The sequence below is a fragment of the Carassius carassius genome, chromosome 25 (assembly GCF_963082965.1).
Source record: "Carassius carassius chromosome 25, fCarCar2.1, whole genome shotgun sequence".
NCBI classification, from domain to species: Eukaryota; Metazoa; Chordata; class Actinopteri; order Cypriniformes; family Cyprinidae; genus Carassius; species Carassius carassius.
Window position 1 is genome coordinate 4,793,856 of NC_081779.1, and position 14,608 is coordinate 4,808,463.

A 14,608-nucleotide genomic window follows, 5' to 3' on the forward strand; every position below is an offset into this window, starting at 1 on the left:
TTACTCAGTAATATAATTGATTTGATGGCACTGATACTATTAGATGTGAACCCCATTTTATTTTAAGGTAGCAGAAAACTGTAAACAGACAAAATGTTTAATAAATAATTAACTTTAAAATAAACATTAAAAATATTTGTAAAATATATTATATATAACAAAACAATTCCAAAAAAGTGTAATAATGTGGCTCAGAAATACATTCCAGCTTCACATGATAATAATAATAATAATAATAATGTTATTATTATTTTTTTTAAAGATATTACATTAATTGCTAATTATTAGTATTATTTTTATTATGAAAGTGATGTTACATTTGTTGGGACTTTCTTTATCACACTTCAGCTTCACATCATAATACAATTAATAATATAATACTAATAATATTAAATGTTATTATTATTTCTATAAAAAAATGACATGAATAGCTTCTTTCACCAATTATTATTATTATTGTGAAAGTGATGTTTCAGAGCCAGTGCTACACTTTTTGGGACTTTCTTTATCACACTTCAGCTTCACATAATAATAAAATAATAATAATGGTTATGATGATGTTGACTTTTATCATTATATTAATTACTTCTTCCACCAATTAATATAATTAATTATCCTGACTATACCTAACATTGTAGATATGTAGACTTGGTGAATTAATATAAAAACCGATGTAGAATCAGATTTCAGATGCCATCATTTTAAAACCCACAAGATGCAGTACAGGTGTGGGTTAGGTCACATTTAATAACAGAATAAACTGACACCAGAGAACCAGAGGTGGGAATAATGGGAGAACGTCAGTGACTCTCCGACTAAAGTGCAATCCAGGCTGGAAGCATCGCAATCTTCTAGGGGTCATCAGAGGTTCTCTTGTGATAGCATTAATGTTCAAATCATAAAAAGTGAACCTACTGAACCAAGTGTTTGGATGAGTTTCTAAATGTCACTGGCTCTCGGCAGACAATAAATTTGCAGCTTTCTTCCAAAGTACACAAGCACATACACTGCCATGGTGAGGAATCTATTTGAAAATTCCCAGATATTTACAAGTAACAACATGCACCATGACAACAAAGAATAATGAGAAAACCTCGGGTATAATGATGAGAAAACCTCTTCTTAATATGCATCTTGTAGAGATAAAGCAATAAGATTCTCTGAGCCGTGGCGCAGGGAAAGTTCACCCAAAATTGAAAATTTGCTGCTAATTTACTAACCTTCAGGCCATCCAACATGTAGTAACATCCAACAGTAGCTGTAACCGTGGTCCTTGGAGATTGAAATAATGTAATTCAGCGGCTATTGGTTTTTGACAATAAAAAAAGCATTTCAAGGAACACAAAATGAACACCAATGGCTTCTGACGATATATATGGGTCTTATGACGTGAAACGATTAGTCTGTGCAGAAAACTGAACATTATTTGCAACATTATAACCTGTAATCCAGAGCCTCAGGCAGTGGGAAAAATCGGATTCTTTTCTGCAAACTGGTTCATTCAGACATGAACTGGTGTAATTCACTAGTGGGTTTGACATAAGCAATGATGTAATGAATAATTATACTACTAAAGCACCCAATAAAGATGTGAAATGTGGGTGTTTTACATGTATAAAGTGAACAAACAGAACCATTTCCTCAGTTAAGTGACTGCTGGAGGAACTGGAGCACTGTTGACTCAGCACAAACCAGGATCATAAGATCATCTTCGCCAGTATTTTGTCTCATTTCGAGTTTGTGTGACTGTCAGGCATCCAAATGTGAGTTTTGATCGAGTAACTTATAGATCTGTGCTGCTTCAGACGGTTCAGTCTGATTACAGTATGTGAACTTTGAAATCACTTTTGTAATCACTTTGAAAATAATGTTCAGTTTCTTGCACAGACCAATCGTTTCGCTTCATAAGACCTCAATATATCGTCAGGAGCCACAGGTATTAATTTTGTGTTGCTTTAAATGCTTTTTTATTCTTAATTTTTTTTTTAAACTGTCACCATATATTGGATGGCCTGAATTGCTAAATTAAAAGCAAATAAAAATTTGGGGGTGAACTAATCCTATAAAGCAGTGGTCACCAAACCATCAATCACAATCTTTCTGGTAGATCTTTCACTGTCTCAGTAGCTCCTGAAAATAACAGAAAAATTAGTACCATATTTTCCGGACTATAAGTCACACTTTTTTTCATAATTTGGCTGGTCCTGCGACTTATAGTCAGGTGCGACTTATTTATCAAAATTAATTTGACATGAACCGAGAGAAATGAACCAAGAGAAAACATTACCGTCTACAGCCGCCAGAGGGCGCTCTATGCTGCTCAGTTCTCCTGAAGCCTACCCCTGAGCAGCATTGAGCGCCCTCTCGCGGCTGTAGACGGTAATGTTTTCTCTTGGTGCTTGGTTCTAAATAAATGCGACTTATAGTCCAGTGCGACTTATATATGTTTTTTCCTCGCCATGACGTATTTTTGGACTGATGCGACTTATACTCAGGTGCGACTTATAGTCCGAAAAATACGGTACAAAAATGTAGTACAATGTTTCTGTTATTTTGAGGAGCTACTGGGAAAGAAAGAAAGAAAAATACATCATGCCTGAGTCAGGACGTTAACAGAATCCAATAACAAAATCCTATAGCAGACAGAGCAAGCACACTGTTCACAATGCTTGAAATATAGGAAGAAAACACAAATACTGAATTGGCGGTAAGGGGTTATACAAATGTATCTCTGAAGAGCACTGACTGTTTCGATGTCTGTTTTCTTCTCATCTTACCCCTGTTAAAGTAGTATAAAGTATCGAAGTAAAACTATAAATAAAAGTAAAAAAGTATAAAAGTAAAAGTATCCAAGTCCAAAAGTATAAAGTATCCAAGGAAATTCTGTATCGTTGCTGTTCAATAAGTGCCACCTGCTGTCAGAAAGTGAATCTGCGTCTCATTCAGCCCATCTGCTGTTTTTGTTTAATGCAGATGTTTTATGTAGGGTAATTTCAAAAAGATAAAGTCAGACCATTCTGTTTTTCTTTTAAATCTGAACATTAAACAATCTAATTTTAACAAAAACAACATGCAACATGTGTTGGACATCTTTGTTTGGATCTTGTTTAAAATGCAGTGGTTGCTACAAATTTCAAACGGCTAGAGGTATTTTTGTCTAAGGCCAGTTTGCATGTTATAGAGCAAATAAACAATAAATAAATTTGCTTAAAAAAGAAAAAACTAAACAATACATCTAAAAGAAAAAAATATTGGCAACCATCGGAATCGGTCAATTTGGTTGCATGATCGGTGCATTGCTAATTAAAACACTAAATATAAGGCCTCATATTGAAAGTACAATCTGGGCTGTCTTTTTATATCAATTCTTTAATATGTAGATCTTGTTTTTCATAAAGCCCAGGGATAATGGTCAGGGATAATGGCTAGAAAAGGGTGGTGACCACTGCTTTAATGCATATCCTTACGTAGATGATGCACTTCTTATATCTAAAAAAATAAATCCCAAAATAAACAAAAAAATGCTTTCTGAATGTTGCTCAAGTCCAGTGAAATGACACAGGCCTCATGGATGGGTTCAATGCCACTGACTCTAATGTGAAATTTCATAGGCCCTCGGGTCATATAATTCATCAAAATGTTCCGGAGAGGCGAAGGGAGACCTTTGGAGAGAACACATTACCAGTGGCGCTCTCGCCAGCGCTGGCACTGACGCTGTACTTCTTACTGCACTCAGATTGGTCCTCATCTCGAATGGTGGTGGCTCCTGACTGAATGCCCGAGTCTGAGGCATAAAACGTCTGCTGCCACTCTTCCACCTTCACAGCCCCCTCTGCCTCACTCACTGCGGAAGATGAGCATGAAAATTAACAAATATTTGACCAAGGCTTAGCGACTCAGATCAAGATCATTTCAAATGGAGTCGGCAAATGTGATTCATGGAAAATAATTCATAAAAAATTGTGGGATGTTAGCACACACACACACACACACACAAACACACACACACACACATATATATATATATATATATATATATATATATATATATATATATATATATATATATATATATACAGTACAGACCAAAAGTTTGGACACACCTTCTTATTCAAAGAGTTTTCTTTATTTTCATGACTATGAAAATTGTAGATTCACACTGAAGGCATCAAAACTATGAATTAACACATGTGGAATTATATATGGAATTATATAAATAACAAAAAAGTGTGAAACAACTGAAAATATGTCATATTCTAGGTTCTTCAAAGTAGCCACCTTTTTCTTTGATTACTGCTTTGCACACTCTTGGCATTCTCTTGATGAGCTTCAAGATGTAGTCACCTGAAATGGTCTTCCAACAATCTTGAAGGAGTTTCCTGAGAGATGCTTAGCACTTGTTGGCCCTTTTGCCTTCTGTCTGCGGTCCAGCTCACCCCTAAACCATCTCGATTGGGTTCAGGTCCGGTGACTGTGGAGGCCAGGTCATCTGGCGCAGCACCCCATCACTCTCCTTCTTGGTCAAACAGCCCTTGATGCCTTCAGTGTGACTCTACAATTTTCATAGTCATGAAAATAAAGAAAACTCTTTGAATGAGAAGGTGTGTCCAAACCTTTGGTCTGTATCTTCTTTTTTCATATATACTGTACAGATATGATTTTTTTATTATATATATGCAATTACCAAATTTTTTAACATACTGCTTTCCAATTAAACAGTAATATAACATATGCATTCAGGGTAATATTGGTCATTTTCGAGAAAGTAGTCTGCTGCAATATACCATGAATTAACAGCACTCAAAGACGACACTCAGAGACTGTGTCCCAAATCACACCCTATACCCTCATTCACTATTCCCTACATGAGTGGACTAATATAGAACACCCGCTGTTAACAAGCAGATTCACTGAAGGAAAGAGACACAACAAGAACAGAAACAGGAGAAACACAAGAACTACAACTGACTTCTGCCATAGCCTTAGATGAAATCAACTGAAATAAAAGACATTAAAGAGGATAATTACACAAAAAACATTAGCAGCTTCACATATTACTGACCAGATTGACTTGATTTCTGTCAGACATCTACAGTAGCTCTTAGTGATAATTACAGAGGTTTCGATGATGATGTTTTATTGTTTTCGTTCATTGTGGAAATCAGTGATTGCTTTAGTTGGGCTCCTGACCCTTGACTTTTGAACATTGTTTTTTTTTTCTTTAAAGCTGTAACTGTGCATTTAAGATCTGATGATTCATCTGATGTTTACTACTTTAGTGGTCATGATCATCATCTACTCTGCTGATTCACTGATCTCCTTCAATTTCTAATCGTATGGGTGTTGATTTATATTTTCTGATTATGACATTCCAGTGATTCTACAGCTACTCATCCATGACACCCAGCATGCATTGTCATAAAGAAATTATGCTTCTGAATTGTCCAGTTATTTTCGGGAGGGAAGAAACACTGAATAAGATCAGTGATTCAGGAGTTACATGATGATTATGTCATAAACAAAACATAACCAACAATACCAGATTTTTTTTTTCCTTTGTGGCTCTGTTTTGTCACAACAAATGTGCTTCAAAAACAGATGGTTACAACAGCCAAAGAAAAGTTAATGTTGAAAAGTCAAGGCTTAGAGCCAGATGAAAGAAAACACTGATCACCATCACGGTAGTGTCAAAACAAAACAATAAACCATCAACATCTAAGCCTCTGTTAACTCTCAATAAGCGCTTCTTTAGACGACTGAAAGAAATCAAGTCAATCTGGTTAGTAATGCGTGAAGCTGCTAATGCTGTTTGTGGAGCTGTTTAATTATCCTGATATCTCGAGAGATTTAATGTATTTTATTTTCATTTATTTCATCTAAGGCTGGAAATCAACTGTAGTTCTTGTGTTTCGCTTTCCCTCCGTGTTTATGTTTGTTAACAGCAGGTGTTCATCACACACACACACACACACACACACACACACACACACACACACACAAACACACACACACACACACACAAACACACACACATACACACAAACACTATAACAAAATAGTTATTTTGATAAAGTCATCCAAGATATTTTAAATATATTATATAATTGTAATAATAATAATCATAATGTCGTTTAATTGAATGACAGCATTAAACAAATTATAAAACTGTAAAACATTGAGTAAATAAATTTTTAAGCTACTAATAAGCAAATTAGTGACACCCCGACTATGATCAAATACTGTGAAAGTGAGACTTATGCTTATTTCATTAACTTAATTTTTTATGCTGATATTGTCATTTATACATTTTATAAATTTTAATTGAACAGAGCATTTTTACAGGTGGTCTCAGACTTCTGGATTCTATTGTATCAACCTGCCACTTTACATCTAGCTTTCAAATCCAGCTTTCACATCCAGAACGAAATTCAAGAAAATATATTAAACTAAGTACATTTTTCAAACATCAAACTTAGCAATTCTTAAATGATTAAACTTACTTTGCAGTGACATCACCACTGTCCAGCCTTAATTCAACCTGTGATAAAACATAATGAAAAGTCTTAGACTGCATAGAGAACAAGAGGGATGAACTATGAATGCAGTGATCTGCAATGTGAAATGACAGCATGCACCAGTTTAGTGGGAAAAGCACCACTGGGACTAAAAAATAGTGAGCAGGCAATGCTATTTATAAAACTACTGCATAGAACGAATGCACAAATCATAGCAGCTTTCCCAAAGTGAAATTTCAATGCTTCATTTGAAGTTCAAAGTCTGAGCAGGGCAAGTTGATGGGACCTACAGTTTACGGTTTATATTCTCAAGGACTGAGAGTCTTAAGAGTCTGTTTCATTGCAGGTTTATGTTTATAATACCTGCACCGTTCGTGTTCATAGCACAGACCACAGGCAGATATATGACTGGAGGTGAGGACCGTTCAAGAGGCATGATGGATAGAGATGACACCTTCATCTGAACCCACTTCAGGAGCAAAAACGGCTCTGAGCCATGAACTTAGTGGTAGAGAACACTCGATATGGAATCAATTTGTAAAAATTATGAATGACACGTTCACAAGAATGTCACCATCCTTGCAAACAAATAGTGAGAAAAGTTCTGTGTTCGTGCATTTACAATCTTTTATTTCTCATCGGATCTGAACCTCAGCTATTGAGCCCCCATTTAAAGCTGAAATTTTAGTTTTTATAGTTTTTATAGCTAGCACATGTGATCAGGATGGCAGCGCCGAAGAAGAAAATTATACTTGAGTGCTTTCATCTCAAAAATGAGATGTCGCATACAGGGTCCCAACTATGGTTTAAAATTCAGGGATATGAGCAAAAATGCTCTCCAACTCACTCAAAACTATCCTAATAAGAACACAGTGACATTTCATTTCTAAAGGCTCCTGGCCAGGCTAAAACTTATTTAATTTGAGTGACGGATATTTTGTGAATATGCATATAAAGTGACTTTACCGGGATGTCTGTGTCAAGAGTAGATTCACAGCATATCTAATGAAAATCATTGAGAAAAGCTGCTGTACAGTCATTTATTAGTGACAGCAGAGTAATTTCAGAGTAATTTGCATGAGTGCTGATTTCATTAAAAGTGACATGGACTGGACAAATTCCTGACATCAAATCTTGAAGAAAATTAATCAATTTAAAGGTGAAGTGTGTAATCTCTTTGCCACTAGCATCACCAAACAGGAGATTTTATAAATATATATATATATATATATATATATATATATATATCTCAATTATTTCAAATAGGTTTCTCGAACACGCCTGCTATTAGCTGAACAAACAGAAAGTCTCCCAAACTCAAGCCGTTGAAAGTCAGGATGCTCAAAACAAACAAAACAATGAAAAATGATGTATTACAAATTATGATTTAGAATAAATAATTTTTCCTTATATATACAGCTTTTTCCAACATGCAGAATTATGAAAAAATGTGAAGCTTTAAAGGCTCCCTGCAGTTTTTCAACCAAAATAAAAACTAAATTAAATAAATTATGATATTAGTACTCTTATTTTATTTATTTATTATTTTTAAATATAATATAATATTTATGTATTGGTTTAATTTTAATTATTTAAAATAATAATAATAATAATAATAATTTAAAATGTTAAAAATGTAACCAATAAAAAAAAGATATTACTATTGCAATAATAATATATTAATACTGAAATATTAGAATATAAATATTATTATTATTGTTATTGTTGATAAAATATTAATATATTTCTTTACATATTTAAATAATTAATTATTTAAAATAATAATTACATTTAAAGAGAATGTGAGAATGGATGTGAGGGACAGACTGCAGTGGAAAGGTCTCAAATAAAGAAAGGAAGTCTCTACTTTTATTCTGAAGAAGGCCAAGGTCTGTCCGAGTCAGTGTATCTCTTTCTCCACAACTCACTTCCTGCAGAAGACAACACTTCTGATGAAGATTAATGCTTGGAGAAGATCTCAGTCTGTTTTTTTTCATCAGACACTACCTGTTTACACTCAAGCCATTGTTCTGGTGTTACAATAGCTGTGGTCCTGACACACACACACACACACACACACACACCAGATACAACTAAAGGTCTCTGCCGTATTTAGGACACTTGACAATGAACATTGCAGCACCAGCAGAGCTGTCAGTTGATTTCTGGCAACACGCTGCTGTACTTCGTGTTTACTATGCAAGCGTCGAGACAGATTCATATCTGAGAGTCCATCAGCAAGAGTATGTCATGTGAATGCATGTGTGTGAGGATTTAAGCAGAAGATAAAATTCATTACATGTAGCTGTAAATGTTCAAATATAATGCATGCTCTAATGATGCGCAAAACTACACACTTTCAAAATCAACTAATCATTCAGTTGCCTGAATAATTACTGGACTACTCATAAAATTAAGGAAAGATTACATCTGATTGGCTTGTCAATTACTGGATGACTAGTTGACCAGAAGCTGACATCTGGGACTGCCTGAACATCAACTGGATCAGTGTTGTTATTATAACAAATTATATAATAAAAATGTATATATTTTCAGCAATTTAAACGAAGCTGAATTAAATTAAAATATAAGTTAAATTAAATATAATTATATTAAAATATAAATTAAAAATATAAGTTTTGGCTTAAGTGACTAAAATGATGACTAAAACTGAAACAAAAATACAATAAAGCTAATTAGAATTATACCTACATTGATATCTCTATATCTATACTGTAGCCTATATAAACACAAATATGACAAAAGCACATGACAAAACTGAAATAACAAAATTTAAACTGAAAATAATTTAAAAAAATTGAGTACTAAACCAACTAAAACTGAAATATAAATAAAGCTAAATAGAACAAAATAACTTGAAAACTAAAAGTATAAAAAATAAAGCTACACGTTACAGCAGAAAACATTCTGACACATAAGAAAACATCCACTCACTAATGCAGTTAAACCAGCCATTATTCACTCACATTAGCTTCTCAACCAATTTATAGGAGCCATATCATGGAAAAACATATTCAATTGTGAGCATCATCTGAATGCTGGTTTCCCAGTTCACACAGACTATTTATTGGAATAAACTGAACAAGTCATTCGAGAACAGTACTACTATATTTACTATTGCTGAAGAACATTTACACACTGAAAGAAACGGTAGGTAACTCATTGAGCTAAATGTTTAAGTTTAGGAAAACTGAAAATTTATTTGTATAGAAAATGGGCAGAAAGGAGGGACGTGGGTGGAGTTGTTAATTATATATTTATATAGCTTAGCAGCTATTTAGACCAAAACCACTTTCTGCACCAGGCGTTTGTTTTTTTTTTTTTGTTTTTTGCTGTAAAGTTGGGCATTTCAACATGGGGGGGGCGGGTGGTCTACGGTATTAACTCCCTTTTGGGGCCAGTCTCTAGTGGCCAGTCGATGAATTGCAGTTTAAGTCACTTCCGTGTTGGTTTCAAGAGAGAGACGGGAAGGTTGCCACTTGATAGTATACATTGTGAAATCCTGTATCCCACAATGCAATGCGCTCAACATGCCCATCCAAATCTAGCGGTGAATGAATTGGAAGCAATATCAACTTCAACTGATTGATGATTTTTTGACTTGTTAATCAACTTTAACTATTTAATTTTGAACTCAAATGTATTGAATTACAAATGCAAATACAAAATAATAATTAAAAAAGCGAAGAAATAAAAATTCCAACATTGAACTGGACACCACTCTGAATTATAGATGCATATAATGAGAGTAGTGTGGTCATGTGACACAATAATACTCGCCATTTCACATTTTTACATACAGAGTATGCAGTATACAGTTAAAAACAAGAATTCCATCACATGATCCTTCAGAAATCAATCAAATATGCTCATTTACAGCTCAAGAAACATTTGTTATTATTATCAATGTTGAAAACAGTTCTTTGATGGTTTGATTATAAATGTCTTTACTGTCACTTTTGATCAAATTAATAAGACCTTGTTTAAATAAAGGTAAAAAGAAAAGAAAAAAAAAAGCCCAAAACACTCATCAATATAGAATTTCAAATTTTCAAATTTGAATCCCACATGCACTTTTAATGAATGAGACCCATTACAAGACCAATTACATCAAATGAAATGATACAAAAGTGTAGAATATAACCTCTTTGGCTTTCAGCAGAGAAGCCGGTACAAAGTGTTGCATAAAGATTATCACTCATATTTCCACCACATGGCTGTAATAGGACCTTAAAACTTTAGTGAGCATGACTGACCCGCAGCGGGAGCATCACATTACCAGCAGGGGGGAAATACAACATCACTGTAATTCAATAGCATGAAAGAGACACTAAAAAAAAGGGATGTTCTTGTTCTTAAATGCACAACATACTGGATCATCTTAATGATTATGTACTGAATTTCACAGGAAGACCTCAAAGTCTCTGAACGGCATTAATCACAGTTCAGTGTTAGCCTATAGAGTTCATTCCCTTTTCTCACTGCTTCAATTTCTAGTCATTTTCAACTCTCATGTTCATGGTTGCAGTGATATTAACTGCAGAAATGTACTTTGCTGAACTAAAACATTAAAATGGGATATTGGATTCTGGATATGAATCCAATTTAGTTGAGAAATATGCTCTGCGGGATGGAATTTGATTTGCCATGGTCAATAAGAAACCATTCTTAACATTAACTGGAGCAGAATATATATTGTTTATGCACTTTTTAAACATTTTCTTAGACTAAGGAACCTACTGATCCGACTGTCAATACTTCCACATCACATGTTTCTATACATTAAAGGAGTAGCTCACCCGTAATTATAAATTAGCTGAAAACGTACTCATCCTCAGGCCATTCAAAATGTAGATGAGACTGTTTCTTGATCTGAACTGAACTGAAGTACAAAATCTACATGTTGGATGGCCTGATGGGGAGTACATTTTCAGCAAATTTAAATGTATGGGTCATCTATTCCTTAACATGCTATGCAGGGGCGGACTGGCCATCGGGAGCACCGGGACATTTCCCGGTGGCCTGACGGTCATTCTGGCCTGCCGGCTGCCACTGTGCAGTCGATCAGACTGACGTGCAATAGGCTGGTATGCAACTGCAAATTAATTGACGGTCTTATGAATGTACGAATCAGGCGATCGTGGAGTGAAAATGACACCACCACATGACCAAACATCAGCGAAGCACTGCCTAATTGGCTATATCCAGAGGCAGGCTTTATCTTAGAAAATCGCACAATAAAATGGAGCGTAAACACAAAGGAGGAGCAGAGACGGAACGTATAAAAAGGAGAAAAGCCCTGGCCACAGACGCAGCAAGTTGCTGCAAAATCCCAGCCATGTTCACCAGTAAGGGAGCAGGTCGGTCAGAATTACATTTATAGCCTATTTACTATGGTTCACTGAAAAATCCGAACCGTTCAATTCACCACACACGGTTCGACACGCGCTGAGACCGCTGTTCAACTTAAATCTGACAAAGCATCTGTAATATGGTTTACTATAAATAACACGTAAAACAAACAGGGTTCAGTTAATATATGTTTCTGTTGATGCCAGTACATTCTGGATTCCAAGACATTACAACAACAGCGATGAAAAATACCTCTACAAATCATTCACTCTTGTTCAATACTAATACGAACACTGTATCAGTGCATTCTCTTAAAGTGACAGTCTTTATATTAATCGAACAGCAACCAAGAAATCACTCACTGCTCTTGATTAAAAAGCTTTTTTTTACCTTAATAAAGAATAATCTTTAATTTATAGTCCAAAATGCAATGCTGTTTTACATTTGATTACTTTAATTTCTGTACCTAAAAACTAATGCAAGACAAACCTAAAAAAACCTGAAAGTCAGTTTATTTTATTTGTATCTTTACTCTATTGTATTTATTTGTGCTGTTGCTTGTAGTTAGAATATTCTTAATAATATGATAATATATACAGGGGTGCACATAAGTGGTCTGCAGGTCCGCATGTGCGACCAAAATAAAAAATGCGTAATATAAATATGTTCTGACAGCGCATTTGCGTACCGACATGGTTGACAGCTGTTAATGCACAATTATCATTTTAGATCACAAACTTGTCACAGTGTCTGGGTTGTGTTCCCTGGGTTTCCACTAGGTGTCCTCCGGTTCCCACGGTGTGTATCATATTATCACTTCCTGTCTTCTTATTTGGTCACCTTCCTCCTTGTTTAGTTAATTGATTGTTCCCCACCTGTCTCCAGTTTCCCCATTATCCTTTTGTGTATTTATACCCGGTCTGTCTGAGTCTGTGTTACGCAATCCTTGTTTAATGTTGCTGTTAATTCATGTCCGTCATCTTGCCTTGCCTTGCCTTCTTGTTTAGTTTATGTTTGGATTGCTCTTCTGGTTTTCGACTCATGCCTGGACTGTTTATTCTCTGTGGATTAACCCCTAATAAATGACTTACCCGCACTTGGTTCTATCTTCTGGTTTCCTGTATCACCGATCGTGACAGAAGGACTCCGTCATTCTAGGAACCAGTGGTATGTCGTTTTTCCATTCCCCAGCCAAGATGGCGGAGCGGCGAGCCAAGTATCTTCGGTTGATCGCCCTCCGCCAAGAGGGCAATGAAGTGGGGACCCTGGCTCAGGTGTTCTGGTCCCTGGCCGAGGGCATGGATTACAACGATGCGGCCCTAAAGGACTATTTTAATGGCGGGCTGGATGATCCAGTGTCTCAGGAGGAGATGGCGCAGTTAGAGACACTGGAATTCTGGGAATTTGTGCGCTACCTGCAGCATCGCCTTCGGTGGGATGCCCCAGCCACTTCTGTCTCTTCCGGCGGGGTGGTCGTCAGCCCAGCACCACTGCCCAGGATGGCAACCAGCCAAGCGCAACAACCCAAGATGGCCGCCAGTCCAGCACCACTGCCCAAACTGGCTACCAGCCCAGCGCCACAGCACAAGATGGCCGTCTGTCCAGCGCCACAGCACAAGATGGCCGCTAACCCAGCGCCAATGCCCAAATTGGCCAATGTTCCAGCGCCACAGCCCAAGATGGCCGCCAGCCCAGCGCCAATGCCCAAATTGGCCACCGGTTCAGCGCCACAGCCCAAGATGGCCGTCAGCCTAGCGCCACAGCACAAGATGGCCGCTAACCCAGCGCCAATGCCCAAATTGGCCACCGGTCCAGCGCCACAGCACAAGATGGCCGTCTGTCCAGCGCCACAGCACAAGATGGCCGTCTGTCCAGCGCCACAGCACAAGATGAACGTCTGTCCAGTGCCACAGCACAAGATGGCCGCTAACCCAGCGCCAATGCCCAAATTGGTCAACGTTCCAGCGCCACAGCCCAAGATGGCCGCCAGCCCAGCGCCAATGCCCAAATTGGCCACCGGTCCAGCGCCACAGTACAAGATGGCCGCCAGCCCAGCGCCAATGCCCAAATTGGCCACCGGTTCAGCGCCACAGCCCAAGATGGCCGTCAGCCTAGCGCCACAGCACAAGATGGCCGCTAACCCAGCGCCAATGCCCAAATTGGCCACCGGTCCAGCGCCACAGTACAAGATGGCCACCTGTCCAGAGTCATGGCCCAAGATGGCTGCTTGCCCAGCGCCGCTGCACAGGATGAGAGTCACAGCTGACCCTCCAGAGTTGAGTCAGGTTCTAGTTGACCCTCCAGAGTCGAGTCAGGTGCCGGTGAACTCCCCAGAGTCGAGTCAGGTGCCGGTGAACTCCCCAGAGTCGAGTCAGGTGCCGGTGAACTCCCCAGAGTCGAGTCAGGTGCCGGTGAACTCCCCAGAGTCGAGTCAGGTGCCGGTGAACTCCCCAGAGTCGAGTCAGGTGCCGGTGAACTCCCCAGAGTCGAGTCAGGTGCCGGTGAACTCCCCAGAGTCGAGTCAGGTGCCGGTGAACTCCCCAGAGTCGAGTCAGGTCCCGGTGATCCTTCCAGAGTCGAGTCAGGTCCCGGTGATCCTTCCAGAGTCGAGTCAGGTCCCGGTGATCCTTCCAGAGTCGAGTCAGGTCCCGGTGATCCTTCCAGAGTCGAGTCAGGTCCCGGTGATCCTTCCAGAGTCGAGTCAGGTCCCGGTGATCCTT

At 37.8% G+C, this 14,608-nt stretch overlaps 1 protein-coding gene across 1 annotated transcript in view; it reads right to left on the bottom strand.

The window, feature by feature from the left end:
* Positions 1–14,608, bottom strand: part of LOC132103958 (junction plakoglobin-like) — a 70,907-nt gene that overhangs the window by 24,242 nt on the left and 32,057 nt on the right. The window contains exons 2-3 of the mRNA XM_059509070.1: positions 6,501–6,538; positions 3,683–3,844 (exon numbers count right to left, since the gene is read on the bottom strand). Of these exons, the coding sequence (XP_059365053.1) occupies positions 3,683–3,844; positions 6,501–6,513 (175 nt within the window). The 5' untranslated portion in view covers positions 6,514–6,538. The remainder of the gene's footprint in view (positions 1–3,682; positions 3,845–6,500; positions 6,539–14,608) is intronic.